Source organism: Propithecus coquereli, unplaced genomic scaffold, assembly GCF_000956105.1.
Source record: "Propithecus coquereli isolate 6110/MARCELLA unplaced genomic scaffold, Pcoq_1.0 Scaffold35, whole genome shotgun sequence".
NCBI classification, from domain to species: Eukaryota; Metazoa; Chordata; class Mammalia; order Primates; family Indriidae; genus Propithecus; species Propithecus coquereli.
The window spans coordinates 6,901,407-6,920,033 of NW_012149174.1; the positions used below are offsets into that span (position 1 = coordinate 6,901,407).

Genomic DNA, 18,627 nt, shown 5'->3' on the forward strand with positions numbered 1-18,627 from the left:
ATCATGTTGTACACCTGTAGTCCCAGCTACTCAGGAGGATGAGGCAGGAGGATCACTTGAGCCCAGGAGTTGGAGGTTGCTATGAGCTAGGCTGATGCCACGGCACTCTAGCCCAGGTGACAGAGTGAGACACTCTGTCTCAAAAAAAAAAAAAAAGAAGAAGGAGGGGGAGGAAGTTGCTGATAAGGACAGGAGGAGGCTGAGAACCTCCTAAACTAAGTCTCAATTTTATATATCAGCTTGCTCTGTCACCCTTCACCTGTGGGCAGACAAGTGCCAGTTATGTGCAGAAGCATGTCACCAGGAAATGTCCCGGAAACACGCAACCTACTGTTAGGCTCCGTGGCAGAAACTAACCAACAGCTGTCAATGAGGTGTTCAAAGAGATGATGCTGGATTAACGTGAAATCAAACAGACCAAGCTAAGTCGAGCCCAGAGGCTGAGCTGCCTCGGGCAGCCGTCTCACCTGGCCTTCCACAGGCTGGGCACTCTGGTGGCCGTCCTTGTCCTCGACCTCCACCAGCAAGTACACGGGTGGCTTGTAGTCTTTGGATTCACTCAGGAAGCCTCCCGTGTCCACCTTCCTTTTGATGGTAGAGTTCCAGTGATTCTTCACAGCATTGTCCGTTCTGCAGGAGGGAACGGGGGGACATTTGAACCCCAGCTCTGTGCCACTGGCACATCACTAACCTCCCTGAGCCGAGTTCCTGTTTCTGCAAATAAGCCTCCACCAGATTAACTCCAAGATCTCTTTCAGCTCCAAGATGCAGTCTCACATGTCTCTAGCCCTTAACGATGGACAGAGCATGTACACACAGCTCTGTGAAATAAGCAAATGTATCATTCAGGCTATGGCAAAAATTATAAAACCAAAGATACGTGTCTGAAACTCTCCCATAGCAGAAGACCAATACATGAGATTGTACATCATTTATAAAGACAGGTGAATACCAGAAGGACTCAAAAGTGATGAGTCTATTTAGTGGAGTGACTTACAGAGTGGAGACAAGGACTGATGTTTTTCATTTTAATTCTTTTAGTAGCTTATAGCACTATTTGATTTTTTTTCCTTGTCAAAGGAAGCCCATCTCCCCATACCCCCATCCCGTTTTATATCAGCTGAAGAAGAAACAGGCTCAGCAGAGAAAGGGGCTGACCAAGGAAAAGATATGGGAAGCTGGGAGAGGTGAGAGCCAGGGTCCAGGCCCCCCAGTTTCTGGCTGAAGCCTCCCTTTCCACCTCCTGTCCTTTCAAGCTGATGAGGTCAGGGCTTTTCTGGGGGTACCACCCCTCCTCCTGACTACATGCCTTCAGGAGCCTAGAGCTGAGGCTGGGGGTTAAGGAAAAGAGCACAGTACCGCCCGGGACCCTCGCCCTGCTCACCCCAGGCCCCCAGCCCCCAGAAGGCAGCTTACCTCCCTGGCAGCATCTTGGCGATCTCAGCCCAGCGGTTGCCCAGCACCTTGTGGGCCTCGCAGATGATGCGGTCCTCCTCCTCGGTCCAGCAGGACTTCTTCACCTCGGGGTTGAGGTGGTTGTGCCAGCGTTCGCGGCACTGCTTCCCCAGCCGGCCCTTCAGGTGCTTGGCGATCAGCGTCCACTGCTTCGTGCCGTACTTCTTGACTAGCTCAATGACCTTGGAGAACAGCCTCTGTGAAGCCTGCAGGGCCTCCCCGCGCCCCCACCACAGCGCCTTCACATCCACAAGCCTCACCATGGCCCTGAGAGGTGCCACCTGCCACACACCGCCTGGCCACATGGGAGCCACTGAGGTGGTTGTTAGGAGGCCATTCGGGAGGACTCTACGCAGTCCACAGGCACCTGCCTGAGGTCCTTACCACGTCCCTGTCACTCACTGCCTCAAATAAATCAAGGCCAAGAGTGCTGGAGACTTTCTCTAGAGCAGAACTCAAGCAAAGAAAAAAGAGCCAGGGTCCTGCCTCCCTCCTCAGGGCTCAATCCAGTCAACTCACTCCAGAGAAAAGAGCAGAGGGACAAGGAGGACCTGCCCACGGGAGCATCCAAGGCTCACTCCCCACTGCCAGGCCACACGAACTAGAGGGGGCGTGGCTTCCTCCCCCAGCCACGTCCAGGCTGCCAAGAGCCCCTCCAGCACCCCTGTGGAAATCAGGAGGGCACAGCCCAGAGCCTTGGGGCCAGGCTTGGGGGGCTGACCCAGCTGGATTGGAGTCCCTGCCTGGCTCCTCAGCTGGGCCCCTCACTCAGGACACAAAACACAACAGGCCAGGCCCCTCCTTTGACAACAGACACACACATTCTCATGTGCGCACAGGCCACAGTCAAACGGGAAGAGTGGACATTTCAGGGCAAGAAGATTTGGGGGCAAGTAGAAATATTCTACTCCATTTCTGTGTGGTTTAAATTTTTACAGCAACCAACTATCACTTTGATTTTTTTTTTTAAAAAAAAGGATTTTAAACTAATTTTAAAACACCTGGTTCCCTTCACCTCCCTCTTTCCCCAGGTCCTCTGGGCCGACATCAGGGACAAGCACCAGAGGTGAGGGAACTGCCGACCAGCCCAAGACAGTCGTGGCACTGCCTCTTCCTGGCTTGAGGGCACCCTCTGAGACTTGATCTCCTCACCTATAAAACAGGACTACTAACAACTCCTCTTCTGCCCTCCTCACAGGCTGCTTTGGGGACCCAAAGAAACACTCCACACGGTGTTGTCACTATTATCATCGAGGACGACAGCAGCTGCGATTGCTGAGTTCACCCACCGTGTGCCAGATCGTGCAAACCAAACCCTTACATGCATCACGACAACTCTGCACTACCGCCGTCCCCTTACGGCGGGAGCAAGAGAAGCCAAGTGATCTGCCCAGCAGCCCTCAGATCGTGAGTGGGAGGCCTGGAGTCACTCTGAGTCTTGAGACCTTGGGGGTAGAGCTGGGGCAGTGGGAACATCCAGACTGGCCAGTGGACTCACACCTACGCTCAGCCAGACACCCCCATCAACACGAGGGCAGCCTCGCAGCCCCCGGATTCACTGGCAGCGGGCAAATGCCCACTGAGTGCAAGGCACTGTCCTGGCAGTTACCTTCTGGTCTTCCTCTTTGGTCCATGGCCCTTTGACAAGGTCTGGATTCAAAACTCTCAGCCACCGGTACTGGCATTGCTGGTCAGTGCGGTTCTGGGCAGAGAACGGGAAGAACAGATGGGCGTCTGTGCGGCGAGGACTTCTGGCACTGCAGGCTGGGACCCTGGTTGAGTACTGGGCTCAGGGGCCTGGGGCCAGGCACAGCTCAGGTGTGTCCTGTTCCACACACCCACCACATATCACACACCCATGTGCCAGAACACGGGTGGTTTCCCTTTGCTACAAAAGAGGGCCAAACTCAAGTCCCTGTGGGGAGCCACCTCCCACCACCCGAACACAGGGAGGCCACTATCGCAAGCCTTTAACCCCCTGTAAAAAACCTTGAGGGGTATGTCAGGGATCCCTGCTTTCTTCTGGGAGAGCATTTTCATTCCCTGAAGAGTTCAGATTACACAGAACTGGGCGGAGATGAGGAAATTGGGTAGGAAGGAGTCTGATGACTCGGTCCCCGAATGGCCTGAAAGACCCTGGCAGGAAGCTACATGGCAGCTCCTGCCACACTCTCTCCCTCCAACACCTGCAGTGCTGGGGGTGGGGGCCTGCGGGGCCCCCTCCTCATCAGGAGGCTCTAAGTGCTCGGCTGTAGTGGCACCAGCTAGCCCTGCAGGGGCCTCACCATGACGCCTGCTGACAGCACCGTTTCCCCTCGTGTCAGCCTCGCTGCTAAGAAACCGAGCACCTACTCACTCCTCCCAACTCACAGGAATAAATGCAAATGTGTGGCTGGCTGCAAGTCAGCAGGTGTGCTGAGGCAGTGGTGTGGAGACATTTCCATCCTGGCCTCGAATGCCAGTTTGGGAAGAAAGGTCCTGTGAAGGTCATTTTGTCTTGTTTTATTTAGTTTTGCTTTGGGGGACTTGGTGAGGACCTCGCTTTTCTTCTCCTTGGCAGAAAGTCTGTCCCAGCCAAACTGTCCGGTCAACCAGAACCCTTGTCCAGGGGGAGGGGACATACTCACAGGAAAGTGGCTGGCCAGGAACTTCCAGTCCTGCTGTCCAAACTGCCTCACCAGGGCCCTCAGCTGCTCGTCCTGCCGGCACCAGAGAGACAGAGGGCTCAGCCCAGACACGTGCAGACAGCCTCGCAGCTGCCGGTGGCTGCGTCCTCTCCAAACGGATCGGCCTCCTGCACGTGTTCAGTCGTGAAGTGAGCACCTACCACGTGCTGGGCAGAGTGCCAGGCGCTGCAGTCACGGCAGTGGGTAGCAAGAGAGCTGCAAGGGGCTTGCGGTCTAGAGAGCAGCAGATGCTAATGAAAGGCTCACATGAAGAAAAACAAAGCAACCCGTGCTGGGGGACATGGAGAGGTATGTGGTGACTGCCTATTCAGGGAGACCAAGGGACAGGCTCAAAGGAAATGCAGCATAGCTAGAACGCAGGAAGTGAGAGACAGATGCAAGATGACTTTAGAGGGGAGGCAATGGCAGGGGCCAGACCACATGCAGCACCGCTCAGGCCTCCACATCACGCAGAGCCACTGGTGTGTTTGAGCAGTGGGCAGTCATGGCCCAGCGTGTTTGTCATCAAGTTCCCCACAGGCTGGGAAAGGGCTTGGCTTGAAAGACAGCAGAGTGAGCGTTAGGAAGCTACGGCTGCACCCTGGCCAGAGCTAACAGTCATTCACCTCTGCAGATGGGCAGACCTGGGCAGAATCAAGAGTGGTTAGAAAGCAAAACAGTATGCGTCAAATTGCCCTCCTAAAAATAAACTAATTCACACAACATGAATCTCAGTTTCATTACGATGAGTGAAAAGAAGCCAGACCGAAAAGGGTACACACTGTGTGATTCCATGCACATGAAATTCTAGAAAAATAAACTAAGTTATGGGGACAAAAAGGTGGTCAGCAGTTGTCTGAGAGGGATGGACAGCAAAGGGAAACAAGGAATGTTTTGGGGTGATGGAAATGTTCTACAGCCTCACAGAGCTGGTGCTTTCATGGCTGTATACACGCATCTGTTGAAAATCATAGACTTGTACTATAAACAGCTGTAGTTGACTGTACATAAAGTATTTCTTGCATTGATGTGTTTTAATATGTAGACAAAGGAAATGTGATCTACACATACAATGGAATATTAGATGGAGAAATCCTGACACAGGCCACACGGATGCACCTTGAGGACATTATGCTGAGTGAGATGAGCCAGTCACAGTAGGACGAATACCGTATGATTCCACTCCTGTGAGCACCTAAAGAAGTTAACATCACAGACACAGGAAGGAGAAAGGGAGCTGCCGAGGGCTGGGGAAAGCGGGGAGAGGGAATTAATGTTTAATGTGTAGTTTCAGTGTTCAAAGATGAAAAAGTTCTAGAGATCTGTTGCACAACAATGGGAAAATAACACTACTAAAATGTACACTTAAGGATTGGCAAAAGGGTAGATTTAAAGTTATGTGGTTTTTTTTGTCACACACACAAAAAATGTGTGTGTGTGTATATATATATACTTTTTGCTTAGCACTTGTCTGAAGAAACATCTTTAATGATTTAAGAGGGTTTTACCACTTGATCAGCAAGTTTAAAAAAAAAAAACCAGAACTAAAATTAAACACATCAAGGAAAATTGAGGTAGAATAAAAGATAAGGCCAGGAGGAGTCTAAAATGGTACAAACAACTAAGAGAAGGGTTTCAGTTTCTATAAAATTAAACATACATCTTTCCCATCACCATACCTAATTATATTCCCAAAAGAAATGAAAATATTTATCTGCAAAAAGACGTAGGCAAGAATCTTCACAGCAGAGCTGTCCACGATAGCTAAAAACTGGAAACAGTCTGAACGTCTATCAATGGTTGAAACATATTTATAATCCCCACAATGGAGTACTACCAGCAATGAAAATGGACCAACTACTGAATCACCCAACAGTATGCTGAGCAAAAGCAGCCAGATACAAAAGAATACAACCGTATGATTTCATGGGTAGGACATTCGAGAATGGGCAAACAAATTGAACTGAGGGGCATTACATCAGCAATTGCCTGGCGCTGGGGAAGCCCGACCACAAAGGGCCACAGTGGACTTCTTGGGATAATCACGGTGGTGCTAGGTGGGTATACGCGCCTGCCAAAAGTGATCCATCTGCTCACCTTAACAGGGGGCACTTGACTGCATATGAATTATACTTCAATAAAGTTGATCAAAGAATAAAAAGATGTGGCTAGCAGAAAATCAATTCAGGGCTTGATGTCACCTGATTAAATTTAATTAGATTTTTTAAAGAAGGAAAGAAGGGGTTGCAGATCTGGCTGAACCTCTTAGCAGTCAAAAGGCAAGAAACATAATTGACGTCCATGATGCAGAACAGGTCAGCTTCTCGGGACACAAGTGCTGGCCCTGAGGTCTGAGAGACACATTCTCCCCTGAGCCCTCACAGTTGGGTCCCCAAGAAAGCTCTGAGAAGAGGCATCGGGAAGAACCAGAGGACCCATCCACCTCTTTCACTGGCTCCTTCCCTTCACCTCATCTGTCAGAACATTAGGCAGACACCCCAGGCTCAGGTCTCTACCCAGCCTCCCCGCTGCATGGAGTCACCATGTCACTCACCTCCTCGTGGGTCCACTTGACCTTGCATTTGCTGTCCCTCTGCTCTGGCACATCTGAATCTGTGTCCTGGTAGTGCAGCTCATCCGGCTCTTCACTGCAGAGAAAGGTAAAGGTCAAGGACAGTGTGTCCACGTGCTTTTATGTGGGCAGTGGCCAGCCAACTCTATGGGATGGTTTGGGAGAGGCAGGCTTTTATTTTTTCTGTTTTTGAAAGCACAGGTAACTTCCACTCTCCCAATGTTTTAATGAAATGGGTTATGAGCTATTTTTGTTTTCTTCTTTATTCTTTAGTTTTCAGGAACATTGTAATGATTTCAAAAGCTACAAGAAAAGATTGTTAAAATTTCAATAAGAATATTATATTCAAAACCAGATTGCCACTTTATTATTTTCTTTTCAATAACAAACTTAAATTTGCATGGATATATTAAGGATGAAAGCTGATCATATAAGTAATCATCAAGCACCAGGATTTTAAGAAATATTAGTTGGCCAGGCACGGTGGCTCACACCTGTAATCCTAGCACTCTGAGAGGCCGAAGCGGGCGGATTGTTGGAGCTCAGGAGTTCGAGACCAGCCTGAGCAAGAGCGAGACCCCGTCTCTACTAAAAATAGAAAGAAATTAATCAGACAACTAAAAATATATAGAGAAAATTAGCCGGGCATGGTGGCACATGCCTGTAGTCCCAGCTACTCGGGAGGCTGAGGCAGAAGGATTGCTTGAGCCCAGGAGTCTGAGGTTGCTGTGAGCTAGGCTGACACCACGGCACTCTAGCCTGGGCAAAAGAGTGAGACTCTGTCTCAAAAAAAAAAAAAAAAAAAAGAAATATTAGTTATTTGGGGGAAAAAACATTTTAAATACATTCTCTCAGTAACTATGCCCATTTCTGCAAATCCCTCTTTTTTTTTTTGAGATAGGGTCTCACTCTTGACGTCCAGGCTAGAATGCAGTGACGTGATCACAGCTCACTGCAACCTGAAATTCCTGGACTCAAGCTATCCTCCTGGCTCAGCTGGGACTGTAGGCACATGCTACTACACCCAGCTAACTTTTTTTTTTTTTTTTTTTTTTAGAGACAGGGTCTCAATGTCCTGGCCTCAAGCAATCCTCCCACCTCAGCCTCCCAAAGTGCCAGGATTACAGGTAAAGTCACCACACCTGACTCCTGCAAATCCCTTTTGATCCTTGCCTACACCGGCATACTTAATGGAGAGAAAAATCAGCATAGAAGAACTGCTCTGGGCTGGGTGTGATGACTCACGCCTGTAATCCTAGCACTCTGGGAGGCCAAGGCGGGCGGATCCTTTGAGCTCAGAAGTTTGAGACCAGCCTGAGCAAGAGCGAGACCCTGTCTCTACTAAAAAAAAAAAAAAATAGAAAGAAATTAGCTGGACAACTAAAAATATATATATAAAAAATTAGCCGGGCATGGTGGCGCATGCCTGTAGTCCCAGCTACTCGGGAGGCTGAGGCAGTAGGATTGCTTGAGCTCAGGAGTTTGAAGTTGCTGTGAGTAACACTGATGCCACGGCACTCTAGCCTGGGTAATGGAGTGAGACTCTGTCTCAAAAAAATAAATAAATAAAAATAAAAAAAGAACTGCTCTGAATTCTGGATTTTTCTTTTTCTTTTTTTGAGACAGGATCTTGCTGTTACCCAGGCTGGAGTATAGTGGTATGATCACAGCTCACTGCAACCTTGAACTCCTGGGCTCAAAGTGAAGTGATCCTCCTACCTCAGCCTTCTAAGTAGCTTATGGGCCACCACACCAGTTTTTTGTTTTTGTTTTTTTTGTAGAGGGAGGGTCTTGCTATATTGCTCAGGCTGGTCTCAAACTCCTGGCCTTGAGTGATCCTCCCATCTCAGCCTCCAAAGTGCTGGGATTACAAGTGTGAGCCACTGAGCACAGCCTGATCTTTTTTTTTTTTTGAGACAGAGTCTGTTGCCTGGGCTAGAGTGCTGTGGCGTCAGCCTAGCTCACAGCAACCTCAAACTCCTGGGCTCAAGTGATCCTTCTGCCTCAGCCTCCTGAGTAGCTGGGACTACAAGCATGCGCCACCATGCCTGGCTAATTTATATATGTATATTTTTAGTTGTCCAGATCATTCCTTTCTATTTTTTAGTAGAGACGGGGTCTCGCTCTTGTTCAGGCTGGTCTCGAACTCCTGACCTTGAGCGATCCACCCGCCTCAGCCTCCCAGAGTGCTAGGATTACAGGCGTGAGCCACCGCGCCCGACCTGATCTTTTTATTTTAACAGGCAATTTTCCAAGTTGTTCCCAAAAGTCCTCATACTTATCCAGTTTAAGGGTTAGAAAAATGGAGATCACACTATCTACCTCGAGAGACATCAGGTGCCAGAAGAAGGTCAGTAAGTAACCTTCCCCCAACTCCGTGTGCTAGGATCTGTATCAGGTCACCTCAGTCAGGTAAGTTCCTAGGGTCAGGCACTTGTAAACTGGGAAAAGCCTACAGATGTCCAAATAAGCAAGGGAAGCAGAAGCCTTGTGCCCAAAAGAAGAAAGAGGGCTTCCTTCCTTCTACGTACCTTCTCCTTGTTCTCCAGAACTCACCACTGCTTCCTTGAGTCACTCCCACTGCACCCTGGAAACCCTCCCGTCTCAGGCCCTCAAGCAGCAACTGCCTGTCTCCCTGACCTCATCTGCTACAAAGGTCAGCTCCACCTCCATATCCCTGGGCCTTTCAAAAGGCCTTAAGAAATGTTTGCCCAGGAAATGACCAGATACAAGAACGAATAAGCCAGACACAGTGGCTCCCATCTATAATCCCAGTCACTCAGCAGACTGAGGCAGGAGGATCACATGAGTCCAGGATTTTGAGGCTACAGTGAGCTATGATCACACCACTGCACTCCAGCCTGGTGATGGAACAAGACCCATCTCTTTTTAAGAAAAAAAAAAGTGAACAAATCTGCAAAGCTGCTGTCTATTAGTCAATAAGAAATACTAATTAAATTTTTTAGAAGTAGGAAGAGATGGTGTCTAAACCCAGCGATACATCAGTTCCGGAAGGATCTAAAATTCAGCCTTGTCCTGTCATTCCCGACCCAATTCATGGGTCCCTCACTGTTGCAAAGCAGGAGGCAAAAATCTATAAGACATTAATAATAGAATGCAGCTGGCTTTGAAATTAACTACCCCCAGACTCCACCCTGACAAAAAACATCTTTGCTTCTCCAGCACCCCGTACAAGGCCTGGCTTCTAATAAAAGCTCAGCAAATGTTCCTTCAAGGATGAAAGGGTGTCTGTGTAGACAATTTCTGGTGCTCCAATGCTCTGTTTAATGGGGACACCATCTCAGACAGCTAGGAGAACGATGTGAGATTACACACTTCTATCACTCACATGTGCTAGCCATCCAATTAACACGCATTCTCAGTATTCCCATTTAACAGATGTGTAAACCTCTGAAGCTCACAGAGGTTATGCCATTTACCAAGTCCACAAAGCCAGGCTTTGCGCCTCCTTAACTCCACACCTGCAAGTCCTCACCTCATAATCCAGCTGCAAAAGCAGGGGCCAGCTGGTGTTGGCGAACACATGCTGGTCCAACATCCCCTATCTTTTGCCCTTCAATGTGCTGGGCTCTGCTCCAGGGCTGGAGTGAGTCAGAGCTAAGCCGGAAGTGGGGCACTGGGGCAGAGGGGAGTTACAGCAAGGGGCCAAGAAATGAGCTGAGGGCTGTGGGGGTGCCAGGGCGCAGAACCCGTCCCTCACATAGAGGGGGCTCCCTCATTGGGCCTCAGGAGAAGTGATGGAGGACCTGGGAGTGTTCTAGGGGTGGGCGGTCACTCCTGGATCAAAAATCAAAACAGTCTGACAGGTGCCGGACCAGAAAACTCCTCCTGGGCATTGGAGCTGCCCTGGGGAACACAGTCCCTGTGCCAGGCGCCCTGACTGCTGCCCAAGGATCAGACGCTTCCTGGCTGGGAGGAACTCTGGGGAAAGCCAGCAACGAAAGCTGCCCAGAGATACATCCTCAGCCTGAGAAGGCAAACAACACCATCTGAAGACGGCTCTATTATCTGGGGGGCTGCACTGCACAAATGCAGGAAGGGAACAGGGCGGGACCCCATTGTCCCGTCTCCCAGACAGGCTGAAAAGTCCAGGGCTCAGGCCCCAGGCGCACAGGTGTAAGAAAGGGAACTGGAGCCCACAGACCCGGCCCCGGGCTAGACGCTACCATTTATTCTCTGGGGAATAAGTTAAATAGAGACCACAGTTCCTGCCTTTGCCCCAGGGGCTGCTGGCAGGCAGGGCGGTCCTGATACACATCAGTCTCTCTTCCCCTCACCTTCAACCCCAGCTGCCCAGAACTCCTCGTGTGAAACAGGAAGGTGGTCTCAACTAAACCCAGGTGGGCGCGGAACCCAGACGATAGAGACAAAAGAGCCGCCGCCTCTGCATCCTTCTCAGTCCCGGGGAAAGGGCCTGCAGGGCTCTGTGCTTCCCGGAATGTTGGGAAGAAATGCCCACCCGCAAAGCTGAGCCAAAGCTAGGCTTGAACGACGAGTGTCTCCCAGGATTTTGGCCTCACTAGCTGTGACCTGGGAAAATCGCTCTCCCTCTCCAGGGTCGCCGCCCTCCCCAGTAAAGGCCCTTCCAGCTGACACCGGCCGTCCCACCCCCACCCCGCAATTAGGCGGGAGACAAAATGACATCATGCAGGGCTTGGCTCGGGTCCCAGGAGAGCCGCCCGTCCCGGCTCCGAGACTGGGCAGGCCGGGGGGAGCCGCGTGAGGGTCCCCAAGAGCCCCGCGGTTTTGCGAGCGCCCCCTGGCTCCAGAGGCCCAGAACGCAGCATTTCCCGCGGGACCTCCCCCCACCCATGCCCCCGGTTAGGAGAGGGGCATGAGGGGGAGGGGAGGGGCCCTCAGCCCGCCCGGCCCCGCTCACCCGCGCGCCCGCCGAGACATCCCCCCGGCCCGGGCCGCGCCGCGCTCGCCCGCCCGCCGGCTGAGCCCGGAGCGGGAACCGGGCCGGGGTCAGGACGCGGGCTGCTCTGGCTGCTCCGGCCGCTCCGGGCCCGGGGCCACGCTCGGAGGCGTCAGCGTGTCCGCAGCTTCCGCGCCGCCCGCTCGCAGGAACTGCAGCCGCCGCCGGCGCGCGCAGAAGCACTTTTCTATCTCCCGCCAAGCGCGTAGGCACCGCCCAGGCCTGGCGCGCGAGCGCGGGGGCGGGGCCGGAGGGGCGGGGCCTACGGACCGGCGGGTGCGGCACAAGCCCAGAGCCTCGGGGACCGGTGGAACGCAGGGCGGCGCCGACGACAGGGGAATTACTGCTCCGAGCGGCCTGCCATGTGGCTGAGGTCTGGCTCTATCCCTCTGGGGCCGCGCAGGAGTAGCCCACATAGCGATGACTGAGGAAAAGGAGCGAGGCGCAAGGATGTGACAGCCAAGCCCAGGAAATCGCCAGGAAGTATCCCCGCAGTAGTCCAAGCCACTCTGTGGTCCTTGCAGTCCCCACGCCTAAGCGGCCCCCACCCCTACCTAAACCCGGCCGCGCCTTCGAACCGCCCGGTCTGCTTCCTCTCCAGTCTCTGAGTGACCCTCCTTAAATGCAAACCGGACTTTGCCTCTCTAGAACTTAAAACCAAGGTCACACTGCTAGTAAATGGCAAAGCAGGGATTCAGACCTGGCTGTCTAGTTGTAGAGTCTATGCTCTTAATCACTACCCTGGTACCTACTTTGTAGGGTGGTTATAGGATTAAATTAATTAATATTAGTAAAACACAGTCCCTGGCAAATAAGTACTATAGTACCGTTAGCTATTACAATTGTGACTCTTCAGCCACCTTCACACTTGTCTTTGAGGTCCAGGAAACTGCTTTGCACACAGCACACACTCTCATATGGATTATTAGTTCCATTTCAGGGAGAGGCAGACCCTGGCAGCTTGGGCAAGTATTTGCCCAAGGCAAGAGGCAGGGAGAAGCTGCAGAGTCCACCTGGAACCTGGAACTGGGGCCAGTTGGCCAATACCCTAGAGCCAGAGGAGCCTGAAGTCAGTGCCTGAGTTAGGCAGCAGGGAGATCACTATGGTGCCAGATGGAATCTAGCGATCTCCACACGTGTGTCCTCTCATTATCATCATGCCAACAAACACCCGCTGGATAGAGGACTCCCGGCGGCCTGGGTGCAACCACACCTGGGAGTGGTCTTTGGGCCCTGGATTGATAAAATACAGACTTAACTCTGCTGGAAAACTTTTCCTAGATATGGCCCCCCTTGGACAGGGAGGCTCCAGGTATTTGATCATTCTGCAATCTGCCCCACCCTAGGCTCCAGACCCAGGGCCTGACCCCATATTGGGAAGATAAGGGTCAAATCTACTTATTAAATGCTCAGGGCTAGGCCAGGTGTGGTGGCTCACGCCTGTAAATCCTAGCACTCTGGGAGGCTGACATGGTAGGATTGCTTCAGTTCAGGAATTCAAGACCAGCCTGAGCAAGAGCAAGACCCCATCTCTACTAAAAATAGAAAAATTAGCTGGGCGTTGTGGTGCACGCCTGTAGTCTCAGCTACTCAGGAGGCTGAGGCAGGAGGATCCCTTGAGCCCAAGAGTTTGAGGTTGTAGTGAGCTACAATGACACCACTGCACTCTAGCTGGGGCGGCAGAGCAAGACTCTGTCAAAAAAAAAATTTTTTTTTTAATGAAATTAAATGAATGCTCAGGGTCCAGCACCAGGCTGGACACAAAACAAACACTGATTGATTGATAAGTAGGATCACATGGCCCTTTTGATTAGCATCTTCCCCCCTCTGCCTACTGACCACCCTCCTATCATTCCTGTCCTGTCACCACACTTCCTCCACCTACAATTTAATTGTTCTCTCAAGAGCAGGGACAGCCCACATGCACATTTTTAGCTTCAGATCTTTACCATAATGTCTGGCTTCTGGTATGTCTCACGGAAGGGGTTTTTACAAATTTTGATTGAACAAATTAAATGTTATAAAGCAAACATTTGGGCTAGAGAGTTAGAAAGGCTTGGACCCCAACTGAGAAGACTTAGAAAGCTAGAGTTTGAACTGTGTCCTGTAAGATATGGAACATCAAAGAGATTTTGAAACAAAGGAATGTTTTTCAGACCCTTCTGCACCCCCAGCCCCTGGGGACATCAGTGTAGAAGGCAGAGTCAAGGCAGCAAACAAGGCCATATAGGCATGAGAGGCCAAGCACCAGGACTGAATATGGGACATTTTCTACAGCAGGGTGGATCTCAGTGGTGGGAAAGCAATTCCATTACTTGATTCAAAAAACTGGACTACTCTAAGGAGAAAATGCCTTCTACTTCTCAAAAGATTGAGATTACATGAATAACTATTGGCAAAGCACCTCGCTTTGAGTTCCAGAAATGGACCAGCAAAATATTCAGATCACAAAATAATAATAGCTTGACTTTACTAGGGAAGACACCATGTCCAGGCACCATATTAAGAGCTTTACATTCATTTTGCATGTAATATTCATCACTTTGTGAGGCAGGTAACATTTTAAAGTTAAGGAAATGGAGGCACAAAGACATTAAGTAAATTGCCCGTATCACACAGCTAATGGGCTAGTAGCTTGAAGCAAAGCCTACTGTTTGTGAAATATGCCAAAGAGATGTAGGCTGGACTGCAACCAGTAGTTAGTCATAATGAGAAAATATAACCATTCATGTCCTCCAGAAGCTCACCAGCTAGTAAAGGAGACAATGAATAAATGGAAAATTAGCTCTATAAGGGTGAAGATAACCTAACAGGGCTGTGAGTGCCCACCAAACAGGGTCTTTGAAGGCTCTTCAGAGCTGGGAGATTTAGCAATTTGCAATGTAAGGAATGGCACAAGGAACAGCCAGTTCATGGCAGGGAGAAGGAAGATTAGGAAGTACTCAAGAATTAGCCAGTATTCAAAGTCGCTCCTGGTTCTTCTCTGACATCACCCATCTGATCTGTCGGTAAATCCTATTGACTCTACCCTCAAACTCTACCTTCAAAATATATTATGATGAAAGCCCATGAAAAGATGGTCAATACCATGTCATTAGGGAAATGTAAATTAAAACCACAATGAAATTTACATACCTATTAGAATGGCTAAAATTAAAAAGACTAATTATACCAAATGTTGGTGAAGATGGGGAGCAATTAGAATTCTCAAATACTGCTGGTGGATATGTAAAATTGTGCAACCACTTTGAAAACAGTTCCGTAAAAGCTTAAATATACATCTATCATATAACCCAGTCATTCCAAGAAAAATGAAGGCATATGTCCATACAAAGCTTTTACATAACTGTATTTGTAAGAGCTTCCAAACTGGAAACAACCCAAATGTCCATCAACAGATGACTGGATAAACAGATCATAGCTATAAAATATATCTATGCAGTAGAATACTACTGAGCAATAAAAAGCAATTAAGTTATTGACACGATATAGATGAACTTCAATATAATTATCCTGAAAGAAGCCAAAGAGGACATACTGTATGATTCCATTCATAGAAAACGCTAGAAATCACAAACCAATCTAAAGTGACAATGGTTGTGAAGAGGAAGGAACCGTAAGGGGACACAAGGAAGTTTTGGGGGATGACAGATATGTTCCATTTGCATGACTCTAGGGTTCCCTCCTGAGTCACTGGGAGAAATGTGCGGCGACAGACCAAAGGACAGGGCCATCAAACCTGCCTGGGTTTGTCCAGGCTCATGCCACCCAGCTGTGTCCTCACATATACAATTGCAAAGTGGGAGAACTTGGGTCTCTTAGAAACCATCTAATCTAAATCCCTTGTGTTCCTGATGAGGGAAATGAGACCCGGACAGTGCTGGGACCCTGGGCTGCACCCACACCACGGCCAGGTCCACGGCCCCGACCTCTACCCTGGACCTTCTGGAGCATGAGCTTTCGCCAACGCTTAGTTCTTTTGTAACACAGTCACTTGCAGTTCGTCAATCGAACAGGGTAGGACCTGCGGGGTAGGGAGTTTGGGTACAACGTCAGGGAGGAATCGCCGGTGAACGCCAAACCCTAGTCCAGAGGCCGGTGGAAACCAACTGCACTGCTCCTCCAGCCTTGCGGCCGGCCTTGGCGACATCCTCACTTTCCTCCGTGAAAACGGGGAGCGAAAGTCAGGCGTTGGAATCGACCCGGCAGTCTCGCCACCCGCAGGTGACCCTGGGCCAGTGACATGCCCTGTTTCGAGGGAGATCAAAGGCCCCGGGCTGTCCGGCCGCAGCGCGCGCGGCCTGGGCCACCTGTCCGTCGGGTCCAGACAGCGCGTGGGAACACAGCTCCCAGCTGTAGCCGTCGCTCAGACTCGAAAGCCGCGCGGAGCATCGCGGGAGTCGCGCCGCCTGACGTCACTAGGGGGCGCCTGCGCGGGCGTCCGCATGGAGCTGGGTTGCTGGGTTGTGGACCTCTGCTGCCCCGCATCCCCAGAGTTATCGCCTCTGGGAGGCTTCCCCCGACGCCTGCTGTTTCGTTCGTGAGGAGGACAGTTGAAAGAAAGATCCCGGGGATGAGGAGCAAGGGTGAGGACGTCGCCGGCCTGAGACATTATGTCGGTCACGGGAGTTAGCGTTCACTAGTCGCCCCCAGCTCTGAGCTGTCCCTGACTCCCCAGTGTGGGTCAGAGGTCCTGGGCAAGCTCCTAACATCTCCCAGTTTCCTTCATGCTCTTTGACACCGTTTGCGACTCTCCTTAGGTTAATTTCTCTCCGTGATTAGATTGCAAGCTGCGGAAGGGCAGTAGCCCTAGGATTTAGTAGGCTTCATTTTAAAATTTGTGTATCACATAGGCAAGGAGATTATTTTTCTTTTTCGTTTAAAGTGTGATTTCTTCCTGTCTGTTGAAGGCATTGGAAGAAATTGATAACATCGATTGTAGAGGGGAACTGGATGGTTGAAGAGGGTGTTTTTTCTCCTCAACATACTTTAGTTCCGTGCACAAATATTACCAAATTTTTAAAAAACAAAATTAAATTTCAATAGGGCATATGTAGAGCTCTAGGACTTTATAGGGGACAGAGTTTAAAAGTCGCACTCTAATATTCGCTTTTATAAATGAAAAGTAACTTAGCAAAGCCACACAGATCATGAATCATAAGATGCCATAAATTTCCCTTCTAGTTCCTGGGTGGAAGAGAGAGGTTCTGTCACCTCCATTTATCTCCCTTGTCATCATCTGTCATTTCCTCTTCATTTTGACATTAACATTTCTCTGATCAGAGACATATTTGGGTTCAACAGATAAAATCTCCAGTTATTTTTAGGCTGGAACCTGCTAGGACTGGTACTATCACTTTTTTGTTGCTTTTTTTATTTTTAAGAATGAAGTTGAAACACTTGTTCAGGTCAGTTATTTTTCATCTCCACTGACTTAAGTACCAGGAAAAGTCTGTGTGCATAGTGAACAACAACTGGGATAAAGGGGCATTCTTATGGCTCAGGTTTGAATTTAAAAACACCCTGCTCCCCACTTTAGTTGATTAAACTTAATTTTACTTAATTTTACTAATAGAGGACCAATCTGACATTGTACACATCACCACCAATGAAATATTCTTGCCAAAAATGTTTAATTCAAAGCTAGTCAAGCCTTTAGATCTAACTTCCAGTTTACAGGAAATAAAGGAGATAAAGGAACAAGTTAATAGACACCATGATGAAACAATCAGATAAATCCAGAATGTGAAATATATTCTGTATGACATCTAATTTGATCTCTTCAAAAAGTCAATGTCATTTTAAAAAACACACAAGAGAGAGACAGGGAGACTGTTTTGGATTTAAAATCAAATAGTGTATGAAACTTGACTAAATCCTGGCTTGAAAAAACATCTATATAACACATTTTGGGGACAGTTGGTAGACAATCTGAATACACGTTAAATATTAGGTGATAAGTAGAAGTGATAATAGTATGTAGTTATATAATGAAATGTTTAGCGGTGAAGTGCTATGATGTCTGCAATTTCATCTCAAATATTCAGTAAAAAAGATTATACACACAAAGCATACATGGCAATGTTTATTTTTGATAATATAGTAGGCACATTGATGTTTATTATTATTTCTGCTTTTCTATGTTCTAAAATTTTCATAGAAGTTGGGGTAAAAAAATACATTCTTGCCACAAACCATTCATGGATGAAGGGCAAAAGCCTGCTGACTTCTGCAGCAGGACAGGCTTTGCCTCCTCCACAGCACCTTCTTGGGTTGGGAAAGTGTGGTGGAGAAGAGGGTTAGTAGGCAGGCTGTCAGTCTCTTCCCTACCTAGGCCTCCCTAGGCCTCAGTTATCCCTTTGGAAAGTAAAGTTGGATCAGATTCAGTTAGAGCCAAAAAATTCCAAGATTGTAGGTAATTTATTCTAGTTATCTGTTGCTACATAACAAATTACTCCAAATCAGTGGCTTAAAATTGCCATTTTGTTATATTTATGGATTCTTTGAGTCAGAAATTCAGAAAGGACACAGCAGGGATGGCTTGTCTCTGCTCCATGATGTCTGGGCCTCAGTTGGGATGACTTAAAGGCCGGGGTGCCTTTATGGATGGAGCCAGGAATCATTTTGAGGTATCATGTTTGTCAGGTGATGCTGGTATAGGTTGGGACCTCTGGCTGTTGGCCAGAACACCTATATGTGGCCTCAGATTTCTTACATGGAGGCTTGTGCTCTAAAGGTGAGTGTCCCAAGAGAACCAGGCAGAAGCTGTATAGCCTGTAATGACCTAGCCTCAAAAGTCACACGGGCCCGATTCAGTGCCTGATTCAGAGGGCAGTAACAGAGACTCCACTGCTCTCCATGGGAGGAACACCAAACCCACAGTGTAGGAGAAGAGCTATGGATTGGGAGACAATTGTTGAATACTTTGTGGAAATGTATTCCAAATACACTGCCACAGCACTCCCCAAGTGCTTTTCTCCAGCTGCTTGTCTCCC

At 49.2% G+C, this 18,627-nt stretch overlaps 1 protein-coding gene across 2 annotated transcripts in view; it reads right to left on the minus strand.

Annotated features, from left to right (window-relative positions):
- MYBL2 (v-myb avian myeloblastosis viral oncogene homolog-like 2) overlaps nt 1-11,885 on the minus strand; it is a 28,599-nt gene extending 16,714 nt beyond the window's left edge. Inside the window, exons 1-6 of one of the 2 annotated variants that reach the window (XM_012651211.1) lie at nt 11,594-11,885; nt 6,676-6,769; nt 4,083-4,154; nt 3,065-3,157; nt 1,417-1,637; nt 468-630 (exon numbers count right to left, since the gene is read on the minus strand). In XM_012651211.1, the coding sequence (XP_012506665.1) occupies nt 468-630; nt 1,417-1,637; nt 3,065-3,157; nt 4,083-4,154; nt 6,676-6,769; nt 11,594-11,613 (663 nt within the window). In that variant the 5' untranslated portion in view covers nt 11,614-11,885. The remainder of the gene's footprint in view (nt 1-467; nt 631-1,416; nt 1,638-3,064; nt 3,158-4,082; nt 4,155-6,675; nt 6,770-11,593) is intronic. The other variant, XM_012651212.1, reaches the window with a different exon arrangement.
- Nucleotides 11,886-18,627: the final 6,742 nt, after the last annotated feature.